Source organism: Typopeltis vanoorti, chromosome 12 (genome assembly GCF_054136105.1).
Source record: "Typopeltis vanoorti isolate ZY-2024b chromosome 12, IOZ_Tvanoo_1.0, whole genome shotgun sequence".
NCBI classification, from domain to species: domain Eukaryota; kingdom Metazoa; phylum Arthropoda; class Arachnida; order Uropygi; family Thelyphonidae; genus Typopeltis; species Typopeltis vanoorti.
Genome location: NC_143560.1, coordinates 20,286,059 through 20,313,752, shown reverse-complemented (window position 1 = coordinate 20,313,752; position 27,694 = coordinate 20,286,059). Strand labels below are relative to the sequence as shown.

The 27,694-nt window shown below is 35.9% G+C and overlaps 1 protein-coding gene across 1 annotated transcript in view; it reads right to left on the bottom strand.

Moving 5' to 3' along the window:
- Mau2 (Mau2 sister chromatid cohesion factor) overlaps positions 1 to 27,694 on the bottom strand; it is a 299,360-nt gene that overhangs the window by 36,100 nt on the left and 235,566 nt on the right. The window contains exon 15 of the mRNA XM_090401244.1: positions 1,842 to 1,953. Within this exon, the coding sequence (XP_090257370.1) occupies positions 1,842 to 1,953 (112 nt within the window). The remainder of the gene's footprint in view (positions 1 to 1,841; positions 1,954 to 27,694) is intronic.

Here is a 27,694-nt window from a genome sequence, read left to right as displayed (position 1 = left end):
GGGTCATATCAAGGTGTCGTAAAGAGACAAAATGACATCCATATCTTTATGTGTCAATGTCTTCATCATGGCAATTATTCTCTAAGTTGTATTTGTAATTCTGTTACATGAACTTTGAACTTCAGCTTACCAATCCACCATAACTCCAAGATCTCTAGCCTTGCTAGTTACTTCAATCATGATTCAATATAATATAACATGCTGTTGAATATCGCAACACACAAAAGTGCGTAACTTTACTAAGCTCACTAACACTGAATTGACAGCCATTATCATTTGCCCACACTTCTAGCTTATTCAAATCATTTCATAAATGCTGTATATTAGTAGCATCCCTGATTGCCCTGTGTATCTTTGCATCATAGTCAGCAAACAACAGAAGATCTCCTGTCAGCACCTTTCAATTATCAATAATTAAACAGCAATGCTCCAAGGACTTTTCCCATGATTTTCTTTGGTTTTTTGTGATGTCTTTTGTGTTATTTCCCATGAATTTCCTAAAGTCATTTCCCAGAGCAATCATCTACTGTAATAAGATAAACAATAAGCTGCATTTTATATTGAAAGCTGAATCCAATAACTGTCCTTCCTTTCTAGGTACGAAGGGAAAGACAGTTATTTATTAAAACAATTATTAATAGTTATTAATCAAAAACAAAGGGCAGATATATATGTTCATGTATAGAACTTATTTCTTTTAAGTAGTGAAATACTGAGACAATTAATGCTGAAGATTTGAATTTTTGTCATAACCTGTCAATCTCTGTCATAACCTTTAAAATATGATTTCTCAAATTTTTGATGTTTGAGTAACCAGAACCTCAGAATCTTGAATGGTTTGGCATGTTACGTGGCATCTATAAAATAGTAACAAACACTTATTATTCTTCCTTTTAATAATATTTATGTCAAAGACAGCACCAGTATTTTTTTCTCTCATTAATTATGATTTTTTTATTTTTTATGTTGCACCTATCCATGAAAGGTTATTTGCAAACCTATAATACATTTTGTAGAAAATGTAAAATCTTGACTGGCAGACATCAGACAGCGGACTGGCATGAACTCTGAGAGACTGCTCAGAGTAGCTGAGAACCACTCAAAATTTGCCAAGGTGGTCACCGACCTCCAATAGGAGATGGCACTCAAAGAAGAAGAATACATTTTGTGCTGTAGGTGGGCTAAAGATTTTTTTTTTCTTCTATTTTATCAATTTTTACATAGTCTGGAAATCCTACCGTAGAGACCAAACATGGAACTTTTTCAAGCCACTACTCCAGGCCTCCAATAAACAGGGTAGTGGTCCCACACCAGGCAATGAAATTCATCTCCCACAAAGACTATCACAAACATCCATGCCCATGATGGGATTTGAACACGCAGCCTGTCGGTTGGAGAGTGGATATGTTAACCACTTGGCCAACCAGGCTGGCATTTATACACTAATCAACAATTCAATGAATAACACATAGTTTTCATGTTTAATCCACCAAGATATTCTCTTTCTGATGAGAACAGTAAGGAACAGCAATCAGGACAGCGAAAGTACTAATCAAAAACATTAATAAAAGATGAACACTTTTAATGGACTCTTGGACAGAGTTTGTGTCCTCTATGGATTATGACTATAAATGCAATATTTGCAAGCTAAGTAAACTAATCAATCTTTGCTTGCTTAGTATAAAACAATACCAGGTATTTATTATTATTTGTTTCAATGGTCTATTGATGTGGCCTATTTTAAGCCTCTTTTTACTTTTCCATTAATAAAACTAATCTTCACAATGAAATACACATTTAACATTTTCCAAATTAAAATAAAATGAGCTCAACATTCTTACCCTGCTGTTTCCTAGTGAAAAAAATATATGACCTAAAAGAACTAAAGAGCAAGAAGTAAGACGATTCAGATCTTCAGCATTTGCCATCTTTAATGTTTCTCGCAAATAACGCCTAAAAAAATAAGTAAAGCAGTGAACACTAAATGATATATTACTTCAAAAACAGTTAATTATTCATAAATAAATTTTTATTAACATAAAATGATTGGTAAGTCACCATTGCCAAGAAAATTAAATTTTCAACTGTTTTATGAAAAGAAAACTCCCAACTAAACTCACTGAGGCCATCGCTTTCTCTCTTGTAAGAAACTATGTAAACAGAATTTTGGTAATCTTTTCCATCAAATTCATTAAAGAAAATGATTACTAAAATATACCTTGTTTTGTAAATTTTGAATTAAAATTGCAAAACAAGATATATTTTGTCATAACATTAATAACAATCTCTTATGCCTCGATTTTTAGAACAAAAGGTACATTTTGGTAATATCATTTATTAAAATCATATTAAAACATGGTTAAAACAATTAATGATATAACAAAAATATTATCTAACTCTCTATCCTTCTCATCCATCCAGGACAGGTTGAGTCCCCTCCTAATGAGGGTTACTAGCATATTAATGCAGTCAGTTCGCCACTCCTCTGCTGCATCCCCTAAGGGCAATATTCATGACTGTATCCATGTGTGTTCACAGGGCTGGTTTGCCTGCTTGCAGGATGAAAAACCCCAGATAAACTGGGGGGAAAACCCTGCTGCCCACGCCCGGCTAACTTGGCTATAGTTGAGGAAGATCCTTAAGTCGAAATCGAACCTAGGACGCTCTTTTCCCAGGCATATGGTTGCGAAGCACACAGCCACTAGGATAACTGCATGGACCAACAAAAATATTAAGAGGCATATAATTTTTTCTTGCAAAATTTGTGAAAGGCTATCATTGGTACAATGATAGCTAATAAGAAGACAAAACGTTTAACCATCACATCTCAGCAACAAACTGTTTCTATTAACTGAATTATCAGCCCAACTGCCATCAGAATTATTTGATTCTATAAGTAGAACCTTCATTTAGATAGCTTAACATAATTTCATTATCACAAAAAGCTGTCATATATATAAATTTAACCTCTTAATGAGAAAAGAACTAAGGCATCTATTCTAACAATGGATTTAGAAAAACTTTTATCAATATCTCTCACATCCTCTTTTCAACATTTCAAGGCAAATTTCTGTTTAGCTAAAATGATCCAATTATGCAGTTATGCATAATTGAATCATTTAGTTCTGATTAGGTGTTAACTGCATATACAAGATTCCTTTATAGGGACAAAGGATTATGTAACAAGTCGTATAAACTCAGCAAAAATACGTTTGAAGTTGATCAGATTTGTTTAAGAAAACTGAATCCTAAATTACATTCATATTAGTATAAAGCACTTTCTCCCAAAAGGAATAATGATTTGCTTATGACTCATGCTGATAAAGAGAAAACAGTAGTTAAACAAGATAAAGAATAATAGAGAAAACTTTCACTACTGCTAAGAGATCATTACTTGCCATCTCAAGAAATCTACACAAATCAAAGACTAACAAATTAACACTTTTATATTATTATTATTGTACAAGAACATCACATCCATGAGTCTGAAAATTCATTGCGAGAGACCCAAACTATCCATATAATCTATCATACCTTTTCTTGAACTGTTGACAGACAAGGCACTCACAACTGACTCTGACAACCCATTCAACTCATTCAGAACTCTCCAAGCAAAAAATCCAGTCCTCATACCTCTACTAACCATACCTATATTCAACTTCCAGGGATGATCCCCTTGTTCTGGCTGCTCTAGCCAAGTGTTGAAACATTTCCCCTGCATCAATCCTATAAAATCTTTTAAGCAACTTAAATGTTTCAATCATATCCCCTCTTTTTCTCCTATCAACCAACTTCTGCAATCCACACACCCTCAATCTGGTAATTAATTTACGGAATTGACAACGCATATAAAGTAAATAAATTAAAGATAACTTTAATGAATCACTTCTATATTTCGGCAATGTCACATTGCCATCTTCGGGAACATAAAGATATGGTATGTGCACTAAGGAACTAACAAAGCAAATGAGGAAGAAAATAAGAATTTTCTTATTTCTAATTTTGTTCCTAAAGTCCTAGTGGTGCCCTCTTGCGGGCTAATTTGGTAGTCTTGGCAGTTGGGCTGAAGTTCTCAAAATGAAAGTCTCCCAAATTTGGGGCAGTTTCATGCACCCAAATTTGTTGAGGTTAAGAACGTTTTTTAGAGCTGCTGAAGATTCTAAAAAAACTGAAGATTCTAAACTCTAAAAAAACGTTCCTAACCTCAACAAATTTGGGTGCATGAAACTGCCCCAAATTTGGGAGACTTTCATTTTGAGAACTTCAGCCCAACTGCCAAGACTACCAAATTAGCCCGCAAGAGGGCACCATTAGGACTTTAGGAACAAAATTAGTTCTTATTTTCTTTCTCATTTGCTTTGTTAGTTCCTTAGTGCACATACCATATCTTTATGTTCCCGAAGATGGCAATGTGACATTGCCGAAATATAGAAGTGATTCATTAAAGTTATCTTTAATTTATTTACTTTATATGCGTTGTCAATTCCGTAAATTAATTACCAGTTATGTCTAACCAACGTATAAGTCTTACTACTAGAACCCTCAATCTATCCTCATAGGAGCATTCCATTGACCACTCACGATCTTGGTCACTCACCTCTGAACCTTCTCCACTGCTTCCACATCCCAAGAAAGCCAGGAGACCAGATCTGAGCACAGTAATCCAGGTGTGGACATATCAAGGCCTTATAAAGAGGAATATCAACTTCCTTATCTCTACTTGTTAATGTGTTCTTCAATAGCCAAGTAATCTTATGGGCTACCTTAGCAATGTGTCCTCTAAACTTGCTTCTACCACCACCCCTAAATCTCTAGCTTCATCTATTTCCTGGAGTACAGTGCCATCAATGTGATACACAGCTTGTAATCTATTTATCCTGAAATGCATAATTTAAATTTCTTGGCCTTAAACTGATACCCATTAACTTTTGTCCATACTGACAGCCTATTTAAATTATTCTACAAGCTCTCCACATTGCTTGATTAACTATTACTCTACCTAATTTTGCATCACCAGCAAACAACTGAATATTTCCTATTATGCACAAATTAAACAGCTATGGTCCCAGCACTGAACTGTGCAGCACACACCGCTAGTCACCTGTTTTCACCTCAATTCTACCCCTCCATATACCACTTTTTGATATCTGTTCAGCAGCCACCCTCTTATCCACTTAATCAGAGTCCCTTTGGCCTGGTTGGGTAGATTTTTCTCATAATCTGATTTTGCCTTCCTTGCCAATGCTGGTCCCCCTTTCTTGCCTGAGCTTTGTACTGTTCATGAGTTTGCTGGTCACCTTTCTCCTTACATATGCCCTCCACAGCATTTTCTTCTTCTGTAGCTCCTGCTTAATGATATTACTCATCCATGTAACTGCTACCTGATTAACTCCCCCTTACCTTAGGTATACAATTTAATATTGCTTTCCCTGGTTGATCCTTTTCTATCTCCCATGCACTACTAACATCCTTACCCTGCAGTGTTTTATGCCATGGCACAGATCTAAACTTCCTCCTAAGCTTCTCATAATCACTTGTCTTGTAGTTCCACATATACCCCATGTTTTATAATATCCCAAGTCAAGACTGCATGGACACTTTGGCCAATCAGAGGAAATGTGGCCACCTTGGTTATGGATAGCTCTTTTGATCCTATGACCAGGTCCAATGCTCTCACTCCCCTAGTCTCCCCCATCACATGCTGCCTCAAGTAATTATCTCTCAGTAGGTGTATAAATTCCATTTTCTTCCTGCCATGTGATCTTTCTTCCTTCCAATCTATATCTCCATAGTTGAAGTCCTCTATAACAATCACTCGACCTGTACCATTGTACTAATTTGCCAATGCATGTCTTTCAGATCATCTGTGGAACTCACTAGCCTATAGCACAATTAGGATACATTCTTACAGAAATTTTAGGATATATGGTTTATCAAAAAATCCATAAAGCTAATAAAAGACAAGTAGTGAACTGCACTGACTGTCCTAACCTAATCTACCATATAGTGAGGAAACTGTTATTAGCATCCTGGTACTGTTTAGTGAGGTTCTGACTCTCACTGCAAAAATGCAATAATCATCAAATAACAATTTCCTTCCATATTAGTCTGTTACTTCAATATTGTCAGATCTTATAATTCAAGGCATTTATTTCTACCTACATCAATTCGCTTAAATATTAGTCTTTCTCCAAGTCTTTTTCCTGCTTTAAACACCTGAGATTAGCTTTGCTCACACAATTACTAAATGCTAACAGTGTCAAGTACCTTCCAAATATTGTCATTTTAATATGATTCTGCCATTAATGACATTTGTTCATGCCTCTTTTTTTTTCTCACACTTCTCATATTTGGAATTATTTATAGAGTATAACACCATCTGCATGAAGTTAACAAATGAGATTAACATTTAGAATATTAGTTTTAATACATTTTCCTTCATAATGTGATCCATACAGTTGATAAGTACACTCGAGATAGTGTCATAAAAATCTCACATAACTGTTTCACTTATGTTAAAAAACGTTTAATGTCCCTAAAGTGGATATCATTTGTAATATAGAAAAGGCAGTCTCGTCGTTACCGGAACCCATAGCTAATGATATTAGATTAAAAAGTAGTATCATCCTCTCATCTTCCAGAACTCCTAACAAAAACATCACTACTCTGGAAAAAATAACATTGTACAGTTTAAAGAAAAAGAAAGACATTATCATATTGAAGGCAGATAAGGGTAATTCAACAGTGATTTTAAACACTAGTGATTACGAAGATAAGATTAACAGCTTATTGTTGGATAGACCAACCTATCATGTCCTAGTCACAGACCCAACACTAAAGAACCACAATGATACCAACGATTTAAATTTAATACGTCATATGGAGAACTGGTCTATAGACTTAAAACGAAGATTGAAATCCATGCATCCACTAACACCAAGACTATATGGTGCTCCTAAGGTACACAAAAATGGAATACCACTACGCCCGATTGTGGATGGAATCAACTCACCAACTTATCTGTTATGTAAACACCTGGCAGGCCTCCTCAAACCTCACATCCATAATTGGGACACTTATATACGAAATTCGCAACATTTCGTTGAGAAACTGAACAACATCTCTATCTCCAATACGGATTTACTCGCCAGCCTGGATGTTACATCTCTATTCACTAACATCCCTGTGGAGGAAGTGATCAACATTTTAGGAAGTTTGCTCCCACAAGACATTACTTCTCTGTTCTGTCATTGTTTAACATCAAACTTTTTCTTATGGAATAAAACCATATATCAGCAACTGAGTGGTCTTGCAATGGGTAGCCCCCTCTCACCATCTTGTGCTGATCTCTTTATGGAGGATTTTGAAAGTAAAATCTTAACTCAAACAGACCCTAAACCACAGTATGGTGGAGATACGTGGATGATATTTATCATTTGGAACCACACAAAAAAGGACCTGTTCGACTTTCTTAAGAAAATCAACTCTCTACACCACACAATCAAATTCACTCTAGAACTTGAAGAAGATAACCAATTATCATTTCTGGACACTTTAATTAAGAAGCTTCCGAATGGTGGTATCAACCCCTCAGTTTATCGCAAACCTACCAATACAGGACGTTATTTACATTTCACTTCCTGCCACCACATTTCTCAGAAACTTAGTATTGTACACATGTTGAAGAACCGTGCCTCTCTCCTTACAACAGATCAACAAGACCTCCAGGAAGAACTATCCCTGATATCCAACCTTATCATGAATGGATTTCCTCGAAGACTCGTCCACAAGATAGTTTTCTCTGAACCCCGACAAAGACAACATGATGATGTACGTTATATTTCTACCATCGTCATTCCATACTTAGGGACAGTTTCAAATAAGATTGCTAGACTCCTTAAACCACATAAAATAAGAGTGGCCTTTAAACCCACAGAAACGATTAGACAATTCCTAAGATCTCCAAAAGATAGCCATCCTTTCTCCAAATATGCTGGAGTTTATAACATACCATGCTCGTGCGCGTTGAATTACATCAGCCAAACTTCAAGGAGCCTTGAAATTAGAAAAAAGAGCATATAGGTGACGTCAATAATAACAGAGAAGAAAAATCGGGTTTAGCTTTTCATTTCTCAAGAACGAACCATACCATAGAGTGGGATAGAAGCACAATTCCTTACATGGAGGATGACTTCCGCTCCCGAATTTTTAAGGAGGCCAACAGTTGCCCGCTGTACACAAAACCTTAACAGGAACCAAGGACTAATCTTGCCCGTGATCTGGAAGACCCTTATCAGATCCTTCAACTCGCCATAACTGAATTATAGTGCCAACTATAGAACATTCCTAAATAACAACAAGTGAGATCATCCACGCTCTATGAATGTATTGTACGTGCTCTGTTCTTTGTTTAATATAATTGGAATCGGTTGATTTTAGTTTGTAACAGTTTTTACTTTTTAGTGCCTTACATCGGTTATGTACCCTGAAGATGCCAACAGACTTAGTTGGTGAAACTAGTTGGTATAACTTAGTTGTTTATTATATACACTTGATCAATATAATCCAAATAAAATGTTTCACTTATGTTCCTTTTTTAGATTTATATATACGGAGTAAAAAATTCATTAATGAGAAATGTTTTTGTTATAGAAAAGATGTCAAAAAGTATATATGTAATATGTTTGCATTTATTAATGCAATTGGATACATTAGTATTACTGGAGTTACCAGGTGAGTAAATGAAAGCATAACAAAAAGAAACTTAAATCTTGTCATAAGTAGCAAAATCTTACCACCTGTTGTAATCCTTAGGGTTAACACGGAAATGTTGTTTGTATATTATAAATTAACTTATGTTGTTTACCACAGTGTTTCTATGTCAAAAACTTGTAGCATGCAATCGCTTCACTTGAGTTTCGCTTTGAATCTAGGTAACGGAAATGAACATTAGTTGTTTATAGAACAGCTGTTGCTGGGTGTCAAGAACGGTAGCCAGCAAAGAGTCGGCAAGCAGGGAAAGAGAGCTAGACAGGTCTAATAAAACACTAATTTCTCTAATCTTGGAAAAGTTCTTATGCATCTTTAACTATTCTCCAAGGAGCAACTGTGAAGTTAATGGTTGAAGGACAGTATAAGGTATCAAGCCTTTGTAAGTTAGTAAAAATATTTTGAGCATAATGAAAAGCAAGTGATATATAGATATTATTTCTGGGAAAACTCCCATGTTATATGTTTCAAGGAGCAATATGGAGCTTGCAGACAAGTTCCTATTATTGGAAGTGTATTTGGAATCGTTCAGTTAAATGTATCCCTATTGTTTGAGTGATTAATCATCGTGTTTCCTTCAGAAAAATGAGAAAAAATACATTAAGGCACTTGCTTACTGAAAGAAGACATATGCAAGTATATTAGTTAAGTGAGACCTTTTAACTTTAATTCTAGTATATTAAGAAATTTGAGAGAAAAGACAAAATGAATGAGTAAAATCAATAAAAACTAAGTGCTGAAAAGTTCTCATATGGCCAAGTGAAACTACAGAACTTTTAGCTGAATGCTATGTTCAATTTGTTTTGTGAAGTATTTAATGTTATCTCTCAGTACTGAATTTAGCTGTGAGATGAGAGTTGAAAAAATTTTATTGAGCTCGTATATATAATATATATATATATATATATATATATATATATATAATGATTGTGCTTCATCCATTAAGATACACAGCATGTTGATCCTTGAAGTCAATGCACCATCATAGATATGAATCGGAAACATTTAACCAAGAGAATTAAAATTATAAAATTTTATATATTATATTGTTATTTATACACCACAACTGATTTTAATATATAGGTTGGATATAGTGGGGAATAGCATACAGCAATCAGGCTCTCATTCAAAATATAACAAATTGGCACAGCCAACAGGATAGATTTATATGTTTACAGTAAATATTTAATTATTTTTATAACTGAGCTTCATTTTTTGAATATACACATGCCGATCCTTGAAGTCAATGCACCATCACAATATGAATCTGAAACATTCTAACACATTATCCTACTCCTTGACTGACTAAATTTAACCCGCGCTGGTGAGGTGGGAAAATATAACAAAAGCAGTAAGGTGGGGTCCCACAGACCCACCCAAATAATGTAGTGTATTATAGAAATCATATCTTTTTAATCAATATTATATTACATATGGTTTAAGATTCTTCCTCACAGTCTTGTTCTGCATCAGACTCATGGTTACTGACTAATTCTAAATCAATTTCACTATCATCATCTTCGCTAAATTGTGCTTCGTCTGTCAAAGCGTCATCTATAAGTTGATGTAACCTCTGTTCTTCCTGTTCGTAACTTATCTGGTAAAAAAAAAGATATAATTCTCTAAATACCCTCTAAATATTTACGAAAACGTATTGGCTTATAGTTGGTATGTAAAATACCAACTATAAGCAAATATATAAGAAGACACAGCAGTAACGATAATATTTTAGTAGAATATACATGAAAACAACTTACGTTTTGGAAGTAAATATAGTCACACTTTTGGTAAGGCGGGGTCTGATGGACCCCAGTACACTTTACATCTCTGCACACCAAACTTGCTTGCATGCAACAGCCTGTCCTCTATGGCGTCGAGTAGTGGGTTACGGGAGGGGAAGCTTTACTGAGGCATGACTCACTGCCATGTGTTGTTAAAAGGTTATAGTCAATTTAACATCTTTCGGGTCTGTGACACCCCACCTTACTAATGCCGGGTTAATACATAGGTTGGATATAAGGGGGAATAACATAGTTCACACAGCTGGAGCAATCAAGCTCTCATTTAAAATATTCATATTTGTAAATTTAGGGACACAAAAACACACGTGTTGAACAGATTATTTTATTAATTACCAATAAAATAAAACTTGACGTTTCAACCCCTGTATCGAGGTCATCATTGGAAGAATACAAGCGTATAAGGAACCAAGCTACATACTCATGCCCTGTATACTGGTAAACTAAATCTACGTAGTTAATTAATCTTTTTCCCTAGCCTGACCTCTAGTGATAAAAATAAATAAATACAACTACAATAAACTGCTAACGTCCTCATGTATTAATATTCTTCTGGATAGTTCTGATTGTTATAATATGATTTCTTTCAGTTGCTGTTGAATGTTACAAGCACTTCACCAGGTTGTCTTCTTGTAGTGGGATTTTTCTATGGCTAGTTTACGTTATTATACAGGTTGTAGATGGGTCCTCCACATTCTTGAAATGGTTAAGCCATCATTTTTGTTGAGATTTGGGTTGTGTTTGAGCATTTCACATGACTCTTTAAATTTTCTCTCAATCCAGGTTTTGGTGCAGAGTAGGGACTTGGTATTTTTCATCAATTCTGTGGTATGTTTGGAGTGTGTGACCAGAAACTGGTTTTTCCAAAATGGAGGTATTTAATGTGTCGTTTGTGTTCATCTTGTCTGATTGGGATAGTTCGCCCTGTTTTCCCTATGTATGGTATGTTACATGTGCATTGTATTTTGTATACCCCTGGGTGGGGTAGGTGTCTTAACTTATTTGGGGGTTTAAAGGTGGTTTTAATGTTGTATTTGCGTAGTGTTCTATTTTTTCAGAAATGCCTCTAACATAAGGAATGACAATAGCATTCCTGAAATCTTTTTTTGTTCTTGCTGGTAACTTTATGGAGGATCTTGTAAATAGTTTCTTTACTGTATCCATTTTTTATAAATGTTTGGTTGATGATCTTGTATTCCTGGTTCAGAGCCTGTTCATTAGAACAAATAGTTAGAGCTCTGTGTTTAAGGGTGCTTATGACACCTAGTTTTTGTGTTGGGTGGTGGTAAGAATTTTTGTGTATGATTTGTGTGTGTGTGTGTGTAGGTTCGCGGTAAACTGAGAAGGGGAGATAACCAGAGGGAAGATGTGTGACAAGTGTGTCTAGGAAAGGAAGAGAGTTGTTTTTTCCATTTCAATGGTGAATTGGATACGTTTGTGTTGTTTGTTTAGGTGGCTAAGGAATGTATTTAGAGTTTCACGGCTGTGGGGTCAAATGGCGAAAATATCGTTGACGTATCTGAGCCAAATTTTGGGCTTTATACATGCTGTCTCTAGAGCACGTTGCTCGAAGTCTTCTATATAAAAGTTAGCTATTGGGGGGGAAAGTGGTGAGCCCATGGCTGTACCTTCTTTTTGATGGTAAAAATTGTTTTGCCACACGAAATATCCGGAGCGAAGTACGTGGGCAAAGAGGGCCGTGATGTCATGTGGAAATGTTCTGTAGGAGCAAGATAGTGTCATTGATTGGGATGTTGGTGAAAAGGGAAGTTATGTCAAAGCTGACTAATAAATCTTGGTCGTTGAGTGTAATGTTTTTAATTTTATTAAGGAAATGTTGTGTATTTTTTATGTAGGAAGGGGACTGACCTACCAATTCCTTGAGTGTGGCCGCTAATTTTTTGGCTAAGTGATAATTTGGGCTGTCAATTCCTTCAACAATCGGATGTAGTGGTGTGCCTGGTTTGTGTATTTTTGGCAGGCCATAAATTCTGGGTGCACTGGCATAATGAGGTATTAATTTTTTTGTTGTTTCTTTGGGCCATGTGTGGACGAATTTAATTAATTCAGTTGTTTTCTTTTTGTTACGTTTTGTGGGGTTGTAGTTTATCATTTAGTAGTTGTTGTGGTCCGATATTAAATGGTTCATTTTTTCAATGTATGTTGTACGATGGTCTAAAAGGACAGTGGCATTGCCTTTATTTGCTTTCGTGATTTTAATGTCTTGGTTATTTTTTAAGGATTTAAGGGCTAGATTTTCGGTTTTGTTTAAGTTGGTGTTTAGTTTTTTGTCTGAATTTAGTATACATGATGTTTTCATTCGTATTTTATCAGCCAAAATGGTGGGGAGGGATCTTAAACCTCTCTCAATATACGATATCAAGTTTGTTCACTGACCTCGGAGCAATGGCGTAGTTCAAACCTTTCTTTAGCAACGAGAGTTCACCTTGGGTGAGATTGTGGTTTGATTGGTTGATAACCAAGCAGTTGTCCGATGGTGGTTGGTTGCTCCTAACTTTGTTTGTGGGTGATTGGCTGCTCCTTATGATGTTGGTTTGTGATTGGCTGTTCCTTTCATTATGGCGTCTTGATGGTGTTGTGCTTTTCTGTTGTTGTAGGGCTTGAAATTTCATTACTAATTTTTCTTTGTTTTTCAGTAATGAGTGCTTGGCCGAGTCGTCTGTGATCCTGTCTAAATTCTCCCAAATTTCTGGAATAACGTAGTCGGATAGCTCTAATTTAAGTTGTAGAACTTTGGCTTGGGCAGATGCTAGATTTTTACGTGCTTCATGGATTTGTTCTTGTAACAAGGCTTTTTCCAACCGGTCATAAATAGGGAGCGCTTTGGCTGATTTAAACTTCTTCTTTAGTTTAATGAAGTTGGGTATTACGTTGCTGTCTCTACATCGTTTCAAAAAGGCTAGTCAATTCGTTAACAAGGAAACACGTATCTTTAGCTTACCGTAGAGGCTGCACTGCTTGTGGGTCACATCTCCATGGATTATGATGATTCTTTCTTTTAAGGTTACACGGTGATCAGCACTCATATTTGTAAATTTAGGGACATAAAAACACACGTGTTGAACAGATTATTTTATTAATTACTAATAAAATAAAACTTGACATTTCGACCCCTGTATCGAGGTTATCATTGGAAGAATACAAGCGTATAAGGAACCAAGCTACATGCTCATGCCCTGTATACCGGTAAACTAAAATCTACGTAGTTAATTAATCCTTTTCCCTAGCCTGACCTCTAGTGATTAAAAAAAAAAAAAATAATAAATAAATACAACTACAATACTGCTAAAGTCTTCATGTATTAATATTCTTCTGGATAGTTCTGATTGTTATAATATGATTTCTTTCAGTTGCTGTTGAATGTTACAAACACTTCACCAGCTTGTCTTCTTGTAGTGGGATTTTTCTATGGCTAGTTTAGGTTGTTATACAGGTTGTAGATGGGTCCTCCACATTCTTGAAATGGTTAGGCAATCATTTTTGTTGAGATTTGGGTTGTGTTTGAGCATTTCACGACTCTTTAAATTTTCTTTCAAACCAGGTTTTGGTACGGTGTCGGGACTTGGTATTTTTCCAATCAAGTTTTCCCACTTCAAGAAGACAACCTGGTAAAGTGTTTGTAACATTCAACAGCAACTGAAAGAAATCATATTATAACAATCAGAACTATCCAGAAGAATATTAATACACGAGGACGTTAGCAGTTTATTGTAGTTGTGTTTATTTATTTATTATTATTATTATTATCACTAGAGGTCAGGCTAGGGAAAAGGATTAATTAACTATGTAGATTTAGTTTACCGGTATACAGGGCATGAGCATGTAGCTTGGTTCCTTATACACTTGTATTCTTCCGATGATGACCTCGATACAGGGGTCGAAACGTCAAGTTTTATTTTATTAGTAATTAATAAAATAACCTGTTCAACACGTGTGTTTTTGTGTCCCTAAATTTACAAATATGAGTGCTGATCACCGGTGTTCAAAGCCCTACAGTTATATGTAGTTTAAATGACTGATCACCGATCACTCATTTAAAATATAACAGTGTGACTTTGTCATACATCTGATTTTATATCAAACCATTTTCCTGTACCTCTTTTCAATTCTAAGTATTGATATACAACTTAAATCATCATCATCACCAATTCCCAACTTTCAAAGGTGGATTGAGGCTCCTGATTAGGAGTTTCTAACAAATTAATGCAGTCAGTTTGTCACTCCTCTGCTGAATCCCCCAAGAACAAGTATTCACAGGACCAGCTTGCCTGTTGTGAGGGATGAAAATCTGAGTTTCCAGGAGAAAAAACTCTCCACTTCCATATGAGATTAGCTAACTTGCTATTTGATTGAAAACACTTGATAAAGGTTCCTCACATCATAGAAAGGATTTGAACCCTGGTCTTTCCAACCAAAGGGCATGTCTATACCAACTAAGCTATGGAGGCTTACAACTTAAATACACATTACATATTGCTCTCTATAATGTTTTGTTAATACCCATATAACTGTAGGGCTTTGAACATCTCCTGACACCTTGTCATGTCTTTTCCAGATCTAGAAAACTTAAATATAAGTCCTTGTCATATTCCCATGATTTCTCAACTACCTGTCTTAAAGTGAAAATCTGATCCTGATAACTCCTCTTTGGCTTGAATCCAGCTTATTTTTTTTCAAAGTTCCCTTTTTCAGAATTTTTCTAAACTTCTCAAATATGCATGCATAAATCTTACCTGAAACACTCAGCAGAGAAATTCCTTTGTAATGTTCACATTATTTTATCTCCTTTTTTTTTTTTTTTTTTTTTTTTCCCAGATAGGTACTATAGGAGTTCTACTATCATCTGGAATTTAAATTTCTTACCATCATTCTGAATTATGCAGCATAGCTACTGTGAAACTTACACTTCCATACTTGAGTACTTCTGATCAAATACTATCTATTCCAGCTCCTTTCCATATTTCAAGTGACTGATGCTTTTTCTACTTCAACAAATCCTCCTGATTGCATTCCTCTAAAATATTTTTTACAACATTTCTGTTACTTCTTTTTTCATTTAACAATTTTCGTTTAACCAGCATAGCTGACAATTCAGACCTATGGCTGGAGGGATCATCTTAGGTATTCCTGACTGTATTCGTGTGTGTTCATGGGGCCGGTTGGCCTGTTTGTGGGATGAAAAACCCCAGCTAAACTGGGGAGAAAAAACCCTGCTGTCCATGCCCAAGACCTGCTAACTTGACTATGGCTGAGGAAGATCCTTAAGCTCCTCTCGTCGCTGACGGAATCGAACCTAGGACACTCCTTCCTCAGGCATATGGTTGCGAAGTGCAAAACCACTAGGCCAACCACACAGAAAATATCGGGTATGTCTACCTTTGACTTTGGTGGACATACCCGATATTGTATGTCCACTATCAGGTTATGTCCTTTAAACCAATGTATGGCAGACATCGGGTGGAATTTGTCTCCATTCCTCCATCAGAGCAGTGCTGAGTTCAGTGACAGATTGAGGATGTCCTGCTCTGGACATCAATCACTGTGCCAATTCATACCATAGGTGTTTGTTGGGGTTGAGATTAGGACTCTGTGAAGGCCAGGGCAGTCGTTTAATACCATTCCGTAATAGCTGCAGCTTTGTGGCATGGTCATTGCTGCCTTGATAGTAACACATGTCAACTGAATAAAAACTCCATAGTGTAGGCAGTACCTGATTATTCAGAATATCAAGATACTGAGCTGCCATGGACAACAACCAGTGGTCCCACTCCAAATCAGCTGAATGCACCACACACACCATTATTCCTGCACCACCAAACTGTACTGTGGATACTGTTTTCCACTGGTCAATTGTCCAATTTGCATGCTTTTTGCATCAGGCCAGATGAGCTACCTTGTTTGTTGTTGTGATGTTCATCTTGTGTGCTGTCGCTCTTCTGTGGAAATCCAGTAAATTACATTTGCATTGTACCATAAAATGGTGTATCCATAAAAGTTGGACAAGACACCAATAGGCTAAAGTGCTCTTTACAGACAAGAGTAGTTTTAGTCTTTCCCCTAATTCTAGACAACATTTGATCTGGCATGAAAGTGGTACTGCTTACTACCATGAGAATGTTCTTGAAAGGGATAGAAAAGGTGGTCATGGGATGGTGTGGGGAGGTATTATGCTTAATGATGCACCAATCTACAAGTGCTGGAAAAAGGGACTATGACCGATAAACGATATTGCAATGAAGTTCTTCAACATCATGTTCAATTGTTCCCTGGTGCTGTAGGCAAAGAATTCAATTTTATGGATGAAAATGCAACACCACATCACACACAGCATCTGTAGACTGAGGATATTAATCAAACCGAGTGGCCAGCATGCTTCCCAGATCTCAACCCCAAAGATGCAATAGGGAGATGCATTGCTGCTCGAAATTCACCTCCAGAAAACAAACAAGGCCTTATCCTTGCTCTGAAAGAGGAGCGTGCCAGTCATCATCATCAAATTCCTGACATGTACCCTCAAAGGGGTGTACAGAATATGATAGTACTACATGAACAATTTACATCATTACTAACTTCCTAACTACAATTTTCCTCCAAATCAGTCTGTGACTTGTCAAGACTCCAACATCATAAGTTCTTATATTTCTATCGTCTAAGGCACTTTGTACCGTATCAATCCACCTATATCTTGGTCTTCCTCAGGGCTGTTTTCCTGCCCACATAGCAGAGAACACTTGCTTTGCTAATCTTTCCTTGCCCATTCTGTTTAAATGACCATATAGCTGAGATTAGCTCTGCTCACACATTCCTGGATGCTGACAATGTCTAGTTCTTTCCTAATATCGTCGTTTTTGATATGATACTGCCATTGATGCCATCTGTTCAGGCCTCTAATCTTTCTCAGGACTCTCATATCTGCGATCTCTAGTCTTTGGTCAAGTGTTTTACTTTTGACCCAGCTCTCAGACCCATAAGTTAAAACTGGTTTGAACACTGCCTCGTATACAGCTAATTTAGTGTTCCAACTAATTTCTCTCTTATTTATTCAATTGACTTCCTATTGTACCAGCATTGTTGATTCTGTTGTCTATTTCCATATTTAATTTACCATCTTCACTAAAAATCATGCCTAAGCAGCTGAAATGTTTTACTTGTTCCACAGATTCTCCATTCACAACACAGTTGATATTTTCAATGATTCTAGCCATTTTCATTGTCTTTTTATTGATGACATTCATACATATCTATTACAATAGTTATTCAATTTAGTCAGGGAATCTTGCAAACGTGTAGCGGATTTATTTAGAAGTATAATATCGTCCGCATAAAGAAAAGAACATACATTAACATCTCCAATTCTGATATCATGTTTAATACCACTTTCCTTAATAATGTGATCCATATAGATAATGAATAACAGAGGGGATAATGTACATCCTTGTCTCACACCAGATTTAACATTAAACCATCTTCACTAAAAATCATGCCTAAGCAGCTGAAATGTTTTACTTGTTCCACAGATTCTCCATTCACAACACAGTTGATATTTTCAATGATTCTAGCCATTTTCATTGTCTTTTTATTGATGACCTTCATACATATCTATTACAATAGTTATTCAATTTAGTCAGGGAATCTTGCAAACGTGTAGCGGATTTATTTAGAAGTATAATATCGTCCGCATAAAGAAAAGAACATACATTAACATCTCCAATTCTGATATCATGTTTAATACCACTTTCCTTAATAATGTGATCCATATAGATAATGAATAACAGAGGGGATAATGTACATCCTTGTCTCACACCAGATTTAACATTAAACCATCTTCCTGTACTTCCTTCAATTCTAACTGCTGATTTGCAACTCAAATATTGCTTGATATAATGCCCCATTGACACCACATAACTGTAGCGTATTGAATAGCTTCTCTCTTGGAACCTTGTTATATGCCTTATCCAGATTGACAAAAGTTAAATACAGATCTCTGTTATATTCCCATGCTTTCTCAACTATTTGTTGTAAAGTGTGAAGATCTGATCCTGACAGCCTCTATATGGCCTGAATCCAACTTGTTCTTCACCAAGCTTTTTTTCCACAATTCTTCTCAACCACTTCTCAAGTATACTGGCATAAATCTTGCAGGAACACTCAGTAGGGAAATACCTCTGTAATTCTGACATTCGGTTTTATTTCCCTTTGTTTATATATGGGTACTATGAGAGCTCTACTCCAATCATCGGGAATTCGTCCCTTTGTCCAGGTCTTCTGAACTATGCAGTGCAGCCAATGTAAGACTTTTATACCACCATACTTCAGCATTTCTGGTCGAATATCATCTACTCCTGCTGCCTTTCCAAATTTCAAGCTTTTGATGGCTTTTTCTACTTCAAGTATGGATATGTATTCTTGATTGTATGCCTTTTGAGTGTTTTTTGCCACTGTGCTATCACTGCTTGTTTCATTTAGCAATTTTTCGAAGTAATTATTTTCCAGTTTTCATTTCACCTTTATCATCTCTAACTCCTTTTACAGCACTCTTTCCTCCTTTTCTAAGCTTCTTCAACAACCTCAAAAATATTTTGCCACCTTCTTGATATTTCTTTTCTATGTTCTTGCCAAAATCCTCCCATGACTTTTATTTAGCTAGTTTTACACAGTATTTAGCTTTCTTGCATTTGTCTCTGTATTCTCTAAAAGCACAAGCTAACTTATTTGCCAAGAACTTTTGATATGCTTTATTCTTTTCCTTCACTGCATCTTTAATTTCCTGTGTCCACCAGGGAGTTCTGATTTTTCTATCTTTGCACAGAACCTCACCACATGAATCTCTGGCTGAATAAATCAAGGTTATCTTTAGGACTTGCCACTGAATCTCCAAGGTTCCTGCTCTCAAACTCTTTCATTTTTTCTTGAATAATCTTTGTGTATTTTAGTCTACAGTTCACATCTGAGAGCTGCTCAATTTTTATTCTCTTTAAAACTTTCTTAAATGTTCTACTTTTCACTATGAAATTCAAATTTTGATCACTTTCAATTTCAAATCCTCTGTACACTCTGGTGTCCTGCACCAGGGAGAAAATATCCCTATCAAGAATACATAGTCAATGAGACTTTTCTTATTCCTTGCCTCTTCTCTCCATGTGAATTTGTGCACATTTTTATGTTGGAACATGGTGTTAGTAATAATTAGTCTATGTCCTGAGCAGAAATCCAACAGGTATTTGCCATTACTATTAGCTTTGTTCCTTTCTCCAAATTTTCCCAAAATATTTTTGTATGCCTGACAATCATTTCCTAACCTTCTGTGGGACCATAGGCACAAATAAGTCTCATTGTCCAAATTCCTATTCTGATATTTGCCGACATCACTCTACTTGAGACTGCCTACCATTCAAGAAGATTAGCCTCGTATTTTGTGTTGAATACTGTGGCTACTCCTCCTTTTCTTTGATTTTCATTGCCTGAATATAACATTTCGTATTTATTGCTCAGAAAGATCTCACCAGTTTTTGTCTTTTTTTGTTTCAGTCACCCCTATTATGTCAATCTGGTACTTATCTAATTCCTCAGCTTCCTCCATTTCTTTGCCATTCAGGTTTCTTATGTTGATAGTACCAATTTTTAACTCTGATGATATTAAGTTGGGGTGTGCTTTCAGATTTGTTCCAGTAGCTGACTTTTCGCTGTTCGCCCTGGTTCCCTAACAAAAACAATGGGGGCCTTATTTAATTTAATCGGGCGACACCCCATTCGGCATGAAATTTTGTCAGTTGTACCATCATTTTGTATTGGTTTAAGCCAATAAGAATACAATTTGGTCAACTAAATCCCAAATTGCCAGCCCATCCTTGTTTGTTCAGGTTCCAGGTAGATACCCAACAGGGTGCACCACGAGAAGGTGAGGATTGGCCATTAGGTCAGAAGCCCTGGTCGGTTCTCCGCATTCCTTTAAAGGCTATGTGTAGATCTCCTCTCAGTTATACAGCTTTGACCCTTAAGCACCCCAGTTTGCCTCATTTGAATCACTTGGTGCTAAGTATGGTACGATATTGTGAGAGCTGTATTGCAGTTCAGGGTTGACATATTCCATACTGAGATATCTCTCTGCATAAGTTTCTGTAAGCACTGTACATTAATTCCTTAACTTTGTCCTTAGGAAATTTGTAACTTTTGCCAAAAAATATTGCAATTTAATTTAAGGGAAAAATTTATAACACTTTTTTTTATATAATATAATTTATTACCATGCAGCAATAAATTTATGTCCAAATATGGTTGCAGTCATGAAAATTTGTTCCATATACAAGTAAAAATGTAGTTTGTTCTTAGCTTTTGGACACCAGTGTATTTAAATGAATTTGTACTCTGATATTATTAATAGGATATAGCTTTGATGTAGTTTTTTTCTCCACTAGAGGTCAAAGCCAGTAGAATAATGGTTGATCAAATCATTGTCACTTTGGCATACTGTTTGTAATGTAATTAGCTCGTCTTTGTATGTGTGTGTGTGTGTATTCCAGATGATGACCTTAATATGAAGGTCAAAAAGTTGGGAAATTAAAGGGATTATTCCTAACATGCTTGTAGTTGCCATAATTTACCGAATGAATGCTGATCGTTGTGCAACATTAAAGCAAAGGAAAATAAATAAATAACAGCAAATTGTGGGTCCAATAAGTTTGCCATAAGTGAGAGCTGACTGCACTTCTTATATTAATGATGCCTACCTTGAATTCTACTGATGTAGAGTTTTAGTTTGTTTCACTAATAGACTTTTCACTGTTTGCCCTAGTTCTCTGACAAAAATAGTGGGAGGGGGACCTGTTTAACTAGACAATGTTCCATATAGCATGACATCTTGTTTTACCATTAATAGTCTTTTTGGTTTAATTGAAAAGAGAATACAACTTGCTCAGCTAAATCCCAAGCTGCCAGCCCTCCCTCATTCATTCAGCATCCAGGTAGATACTATCTACTAATGGACACTAGGTCAGAATTCCTGGATGGTTCTCCATATTTCTTAAGTTTATGGTTATCAAGCTGTGACTTTTAAGCATTACCCCACCACATCAAAAAAAATTTCATAAACAAGACCACAAAATGCCTTCAAACAATGCCTTCTTAATTCTGTCGGTCCCTGATATTCTCTATGAATGTGTTTATGTTGATGCTGTTTTTTGCTTTATGGAACTCCTCATAATCAGAATTTTATATAATTATTTTGACACAAGATCAACTCAACCCATATTGGCTCTGTTTTACACTGGAAATTGAATCCAATAAAGAAATCTAGAAAGGAAGGAAGAACAGCTACTGGATTTTCTGTTCCTACACAGATAAGTGGATCGGTTATTGATTTCCAAAAGAAAACCAACAAAAGAAGATACGTTAAACTGCATCATCCTAGCCAAATTCAAGTACCACCAAAACTATTCACCATGTGCATACTCCTCCTGTTTTCAGCAGATACACTTTTAAACAGTTACAGTTTATCAAATCTACATTTTGTTCTTATGGTTATATTCAGAAAAAATAAGAAATTATAATAACCATTCTTTAACTCCTCACACAGATGTCCAAGATTGATATTCCTTATATTCCAAATTTAGGAAAGACAGTGAAAGTGCTTTACTGTGAAAATCTACAAGTCACCTTTTGCCCTTCTTTGGTTTCTATTGTCTTATCTGGATGTTTATAAGTATACCATGCTTATGTAGTCTGTCTTATTTTAAACAGAAAGATCACTATTTGTCTGCTGTGATGACTAAGTTTAACACCATATTCCTATCCCCTGCTTTAAGGTCATTGAAAGAGTATTATTTTGCCAAATCTATAAACTAAAGTCACCAAAAATAGGATTCTCGATTTTCTATAGATCCTGAAATGGTGAGCTACAAATGCTTTTAAGCATTTCGCTATAACTATTCTTAAATAGTCCAGCAAAAAAGTACACGGACAAGTTCATCATCATCATCATCAAATTCCTGCCATGTACCCTCAAGGGGTGTACAGGATATGATAGTACTACATGAAAAATTTAGATCATTACTAACTTCCTATCTACACTTTTCCTCCAGATCAGTCTGTTACTTGTCAAGACTCCAACATTATCAGATCTTATATTTCTATCGTCTAAAGCACTTTGTACCATATCAATCCACCTCTATCTTGGTCTTCCTCTGGGTTGTTTTCCTGCTCACATCGCAGAGAACACTTGCTTTGCTAATCTTTCCTCACCCATTCTGTGTAAGTGACCATACTGCCTGAGATTAACTCTGCTAACGCATTCCGGGATGCCGACAATGTCAAGTTCTTTCCTAATATCCTCGTTTTTAATATGATATTGCCATTGATGCCATCTGTTCACACCTCTAATCTTTCTTAGAATTCTCATATCTGTGGTCTCTAGTCTTTGGTCAAGTGTTTTATTTCTGACCCAGCTCTCAGATCCATAAGTTAAAATTGGTTTGAACACTGTCTTGTTTGAACACAGTTTGAACACAGCTAATTTAGTGTTCTGACTAATTTCTCTCTTATTCCATATGAATTTATTCAATTGACTTCCTACTATACCAGCTTTATTGATTCTGTTGTCTATTTCCATATTTAATTTACCATCTTCACTAAAAATCGTGCCAAAGTAGGTGAAATGTTTTACTTGTTCCACAGGTTCTTCGTTCACTATGCAGTTGACATTTCCAACGATTCTGCCTATTTTCTTTGTCTTTGTGTTTTTATTGCTGATCTTCATACCATATCTATTACAAGAGTTATTCAATTTAGTCAAGGAATCTTGCTGATTCATAGCAAATTTATTTAGAAGTATAATATCGTCCACATAAAGCAAAGAGCTGACATTAACATCTCCAATTTTGATATCATGTTTAATACCACTTTCCTTCATAATGTGAACCATATAGATAATGTACATCCTTGTCTCACACCAAATTTAACATTAAACCATCTTCCTGTACTTCCTTCAATTCTAACTGCTGACTTGCAACTCAAATAAAGACTAAGTAATGCTTGATATAATGCCCCATTGACACCATATAACTGTAGCGTATTGAATAGCTTCTCTCTTATCACCTTATCCTTATATATATTGGCACCATTATATGCCTTTTCCAGATCTACAAAACTCAAATCGAGATCTTTGTTATATTCCCATGATTTCTCCACTATTTGTCGTAAAGTGAAGATCTGATACTGACAGCCTCTATTTGGCCTGAATCCAGCTTGTTCTTCACCAAGCTTTTCTTCTACAATTCTTCTCAACCGTTTCTCAAGTATACTTGCATATATTTTACCAGGAACACTCAGTAGGAAAATACCTCTGTAATTCTCACATTGAGTTTTATTTCTATTTTTATATATGGGTACTATGAGAGCTCTACTCCAATCATCAGGAATTCATCCCTCTGCCCAGGCCTGCTGAACTATGCAGTGCAGCCACTGCAAGACTTTTATACCACCATACTTCAGCTTTTCTGGTCAAATATCATCTACTCCTGCAGCCTTTCCACATTTTAAGCCTTTGATGGTTTTTTCTACTTCAAGTATGGATATTTATTCCTGACTGTATGCCTGCTGAGTGTTTTTTTACCACTGTGCCACTGCTTGTTTCATTTAGCAATTTCACATAGTAATTACTCCATACTTCAAGGATATCTTTTTCTCCTGTTTTCATGTCACCTTTATCATCTCTAACTCCTTTTACAGAACTCTTTCTTCCATTTCTAAGCTTCTTCAACAACCTCCAAAATATTTTGCCACCTTCTTGATATTTATTTTCTCTGTTCTTGCCAAAGTTCTCCCATGACTTTTGTTTAGCTAGTTTTACACAGTGTTTCACTTTCTTACATTTGTCTCTGTATTCTCTATGAGCAAAAGCTGACTTATTTGCCAGAAACTTTTGATATGCTTTCTTCTTTTCCTTCACTGCCTCTTTAACTTCCTGCATCCACCAGGGAGTTCTGATTTTTCTATCCTTGCAGACAACCTCACCACATGCCTCTCTGGCTGAATCAATCAAGGTTTTCTTCGAGGCTTGCCACTGAATCTCTTAAGTTTGGTTCCTGTTCTCAAACTCTTTCATTTTTTCTTCAATAATCTTTGTGTATTTCAGTTTACAGTTCACATCAGAGAGCTGCTCAATTTTTATTTGCTTTAAAACTTTCTTACATGTTATTCTTTTCAATATGAAATTCAATTTTATCCTGCTTAAGACTAAATTGTGATCACTCCCAAATTCAAATCCTCTGTATACTCTGGTGTCCTGCACCAGGGAGAAAATATCCCTACCAACAATAACATAGTCAATGGCACTTTTCTTATTCCTTGCCTCTTCTCTCCATGTGAATTTGTGCACATTTTTATGTTGGAACATGGTGTTAGTAATAACCAGTTCATGTCCTGAGCAGAAATCCAACAGGTATTTGCCATTAATATAGCTTTGCTCTTTTCTCCAAATTTTCCCAAAACATTTTTGTATGTCTGATAATCACATCCTACTCTGCTATTTAGATCCCCAACAAGGACCAAATTTTCCTTTTTCATTGTGTCAGATGCTTTCTCTAAAGCCTCAAACAATTCCTCCACTTCTTCCTTAGTAGAACCTTCTGTGGGACCATAGGCACAAATAAGTCTCACTGTCCAGTTCCCCATTCTGATATTTGCCCACATCACTCTACTTGTGACTGCCTACCATTGAAGAAGATTAGCCTCGTATTTAGTCTTGAATACAATGGCTACTCCTTCTTTTCCTTGATTGTCATTGTGAATATAACGTTTTGTATTTATTGCTCAGAAAGATCTCACCAATTTTTGTATTTTTTGTTTCAGTCACCCGTATTATGTCGATCTGGTACTTATCTAATTCTTCAGCTAGCTCCATTTCTTTGCCATTCAGTGTTCTTATGTTGATAGTACCGATCTTTAACACTGGTGATGTTGAGTTGGGGTGTTTTTTTCAGATTTGTTCCAGTAGCTGATATTTCGCTGTTTACCCTGGTTCCTCGGTGAAAACAACGGGGGCCTTGTTTAACCGGGCAACGCCCCAGCTGGCATGAAATTTTGTCATGTTGTACCATCATTTTGTAATTTGGTTTAAGCCAATAAGAATTACAATTTGGTCGGCTAAATCCCAAATTGCCAGCCCATCCTTGTTCGTTCCGTATCCAGGTAGATACCCAACTGGGTGCACCATGAGAAGGTGAGGATTGGACATTAGGTCAGAAGCCCTGGTCGGTTGTCCACATTCCTTTAAAGGCTATGTGGAGGTCTCCTCTCAGTTATACAGCTTTGACCCTTAAGCACCCCTTAAGGGAAAAGTTTTCTAACTAAGTATACAGTAGCTGCTTCTTTCTCTATTCTGGAGGTAGTTGTCATCACTGCAATCTACACTAAAGAAGTAAGATGCTCCAACTCATCCATGATTAAAGGATGCTCTTCAGCATCTAAGTAATTATTTATCCCATAATGTAATACAGATAATCCAGAGTGTTTTAGTATTAAAGTTTAACACCTTTTGACTACTTGTATATGGAAACATGACTTCTGCATTACTTCAACCTTGATATCACTTCTGGGTATGGCTCCCACTGATGAGACCTCAATAAAGGTCGATACCAGTCTGATTAGTGGCACTTCTCATAATGGATAGCATTATACAAGTCCATAAGGATAGGTGCATCGGATTATGGGATACTAAGACAATTAATGCGAAGTTATTAGCCTCTACATACAAGTAGCCCAGTCACAAAGTGACTTCACAAGGAAACTTTATTTTCTTAGACTTGGATAAAATCAAGAATATAATTTTTTGACATCTTCAATTTATAGTATAACCAAGTGGGAAAAAAAAACTTTCAAAATGATAGCCTGGTTTTTGTTTAGGCTGACATCTGAGAGTGATCCACTTGTAGATAACCTGTAGTGATGAGATATGAAGTCATTTTTCAAATAAGGCACTGCAACCATTCCATCCATCCAAGATAGGTTGAGTCCCCTGTTTAGGAGATTTACACAATTTAATGTAGCTGGCTTGCTAGTCCTCAGCTGCATCCCTCTAGGAGTAAGCATTTTATGTCTGCAAAACTGTGTTCATGGGAACAAGTTTGCCTTCTGAGGGACGGAAAAACCAGAGTTTCTGGGAGAAAAACCTTTCTACCTCCATATGAGACCAGCTAATGTACCATTTGATTGAAAAGACCTGATAAAAGTTCCAAACAGGATTCAAATGTGGCTCTTAAACCAAGATAGCTCACCCAATTCAAGATTTTCTGCAGAGGAATTGCCATGAGTCCTAACTTATCTCTTCAATTATGAGTAGCATCACTGTAGCATTTGCTTTTCTTGAATTTTTTAAATTCTCCCAATCAAATTCAATGTAATTCTTGCTAGGTGAAGTAAATTTTATAGATAATAGGATATTTCTAGACTGGATTTTTTTTATTTTTATTTTTGACAGATCTTAAAAGTTTTGAAGTTCTGAATTGCTTTATACAAGATTAATATCCATGTCTTGTTTTGAACAAGATTTTGATGTCAAATCTAAGTATGTGGTAATTTTTCTGGTACAATAAATTTAAAACGGCTCTTTTTGATTAACTAGTCAGAGCAAAAAACTGGTTGTGAAGATGGTCAATTTAGTTTTCCTTTTCATATTTTAAATACAAAGCGATGTTTTTCCCCCCCCCCCTATGGGTGGTGATAATGCTGAGCTTCTGTTGAAGTTGGCAAAATGAGATAACACGAGGATATGAAATTCAAGTGAGATGTCACTTTTTTAATTGATTAAGTATACAAAGGAAAACTAATTGTTCTTTTCTATTTTTAAAGAAAATATGATTTTGTGTTAATGGCAATTAAGAAAACTTGGGAAATTATTCAGATTTTCTAGGTTATAGTGTTAAATAATACTGTCCATGTAACACCACCACATAGACAGTCTCGGAACAGCTTTTGAAAAGGTTAAAAATGGTTCATATAAATGTTTGCAATGGGTGTGCAAGATAATGAGAACTCATTGCTAACCTATATCTGATTAAAAATTCTGCCAATTATAAGAGAAGTGAAGGTATTGCTTAAAAAAGCAATGTCAG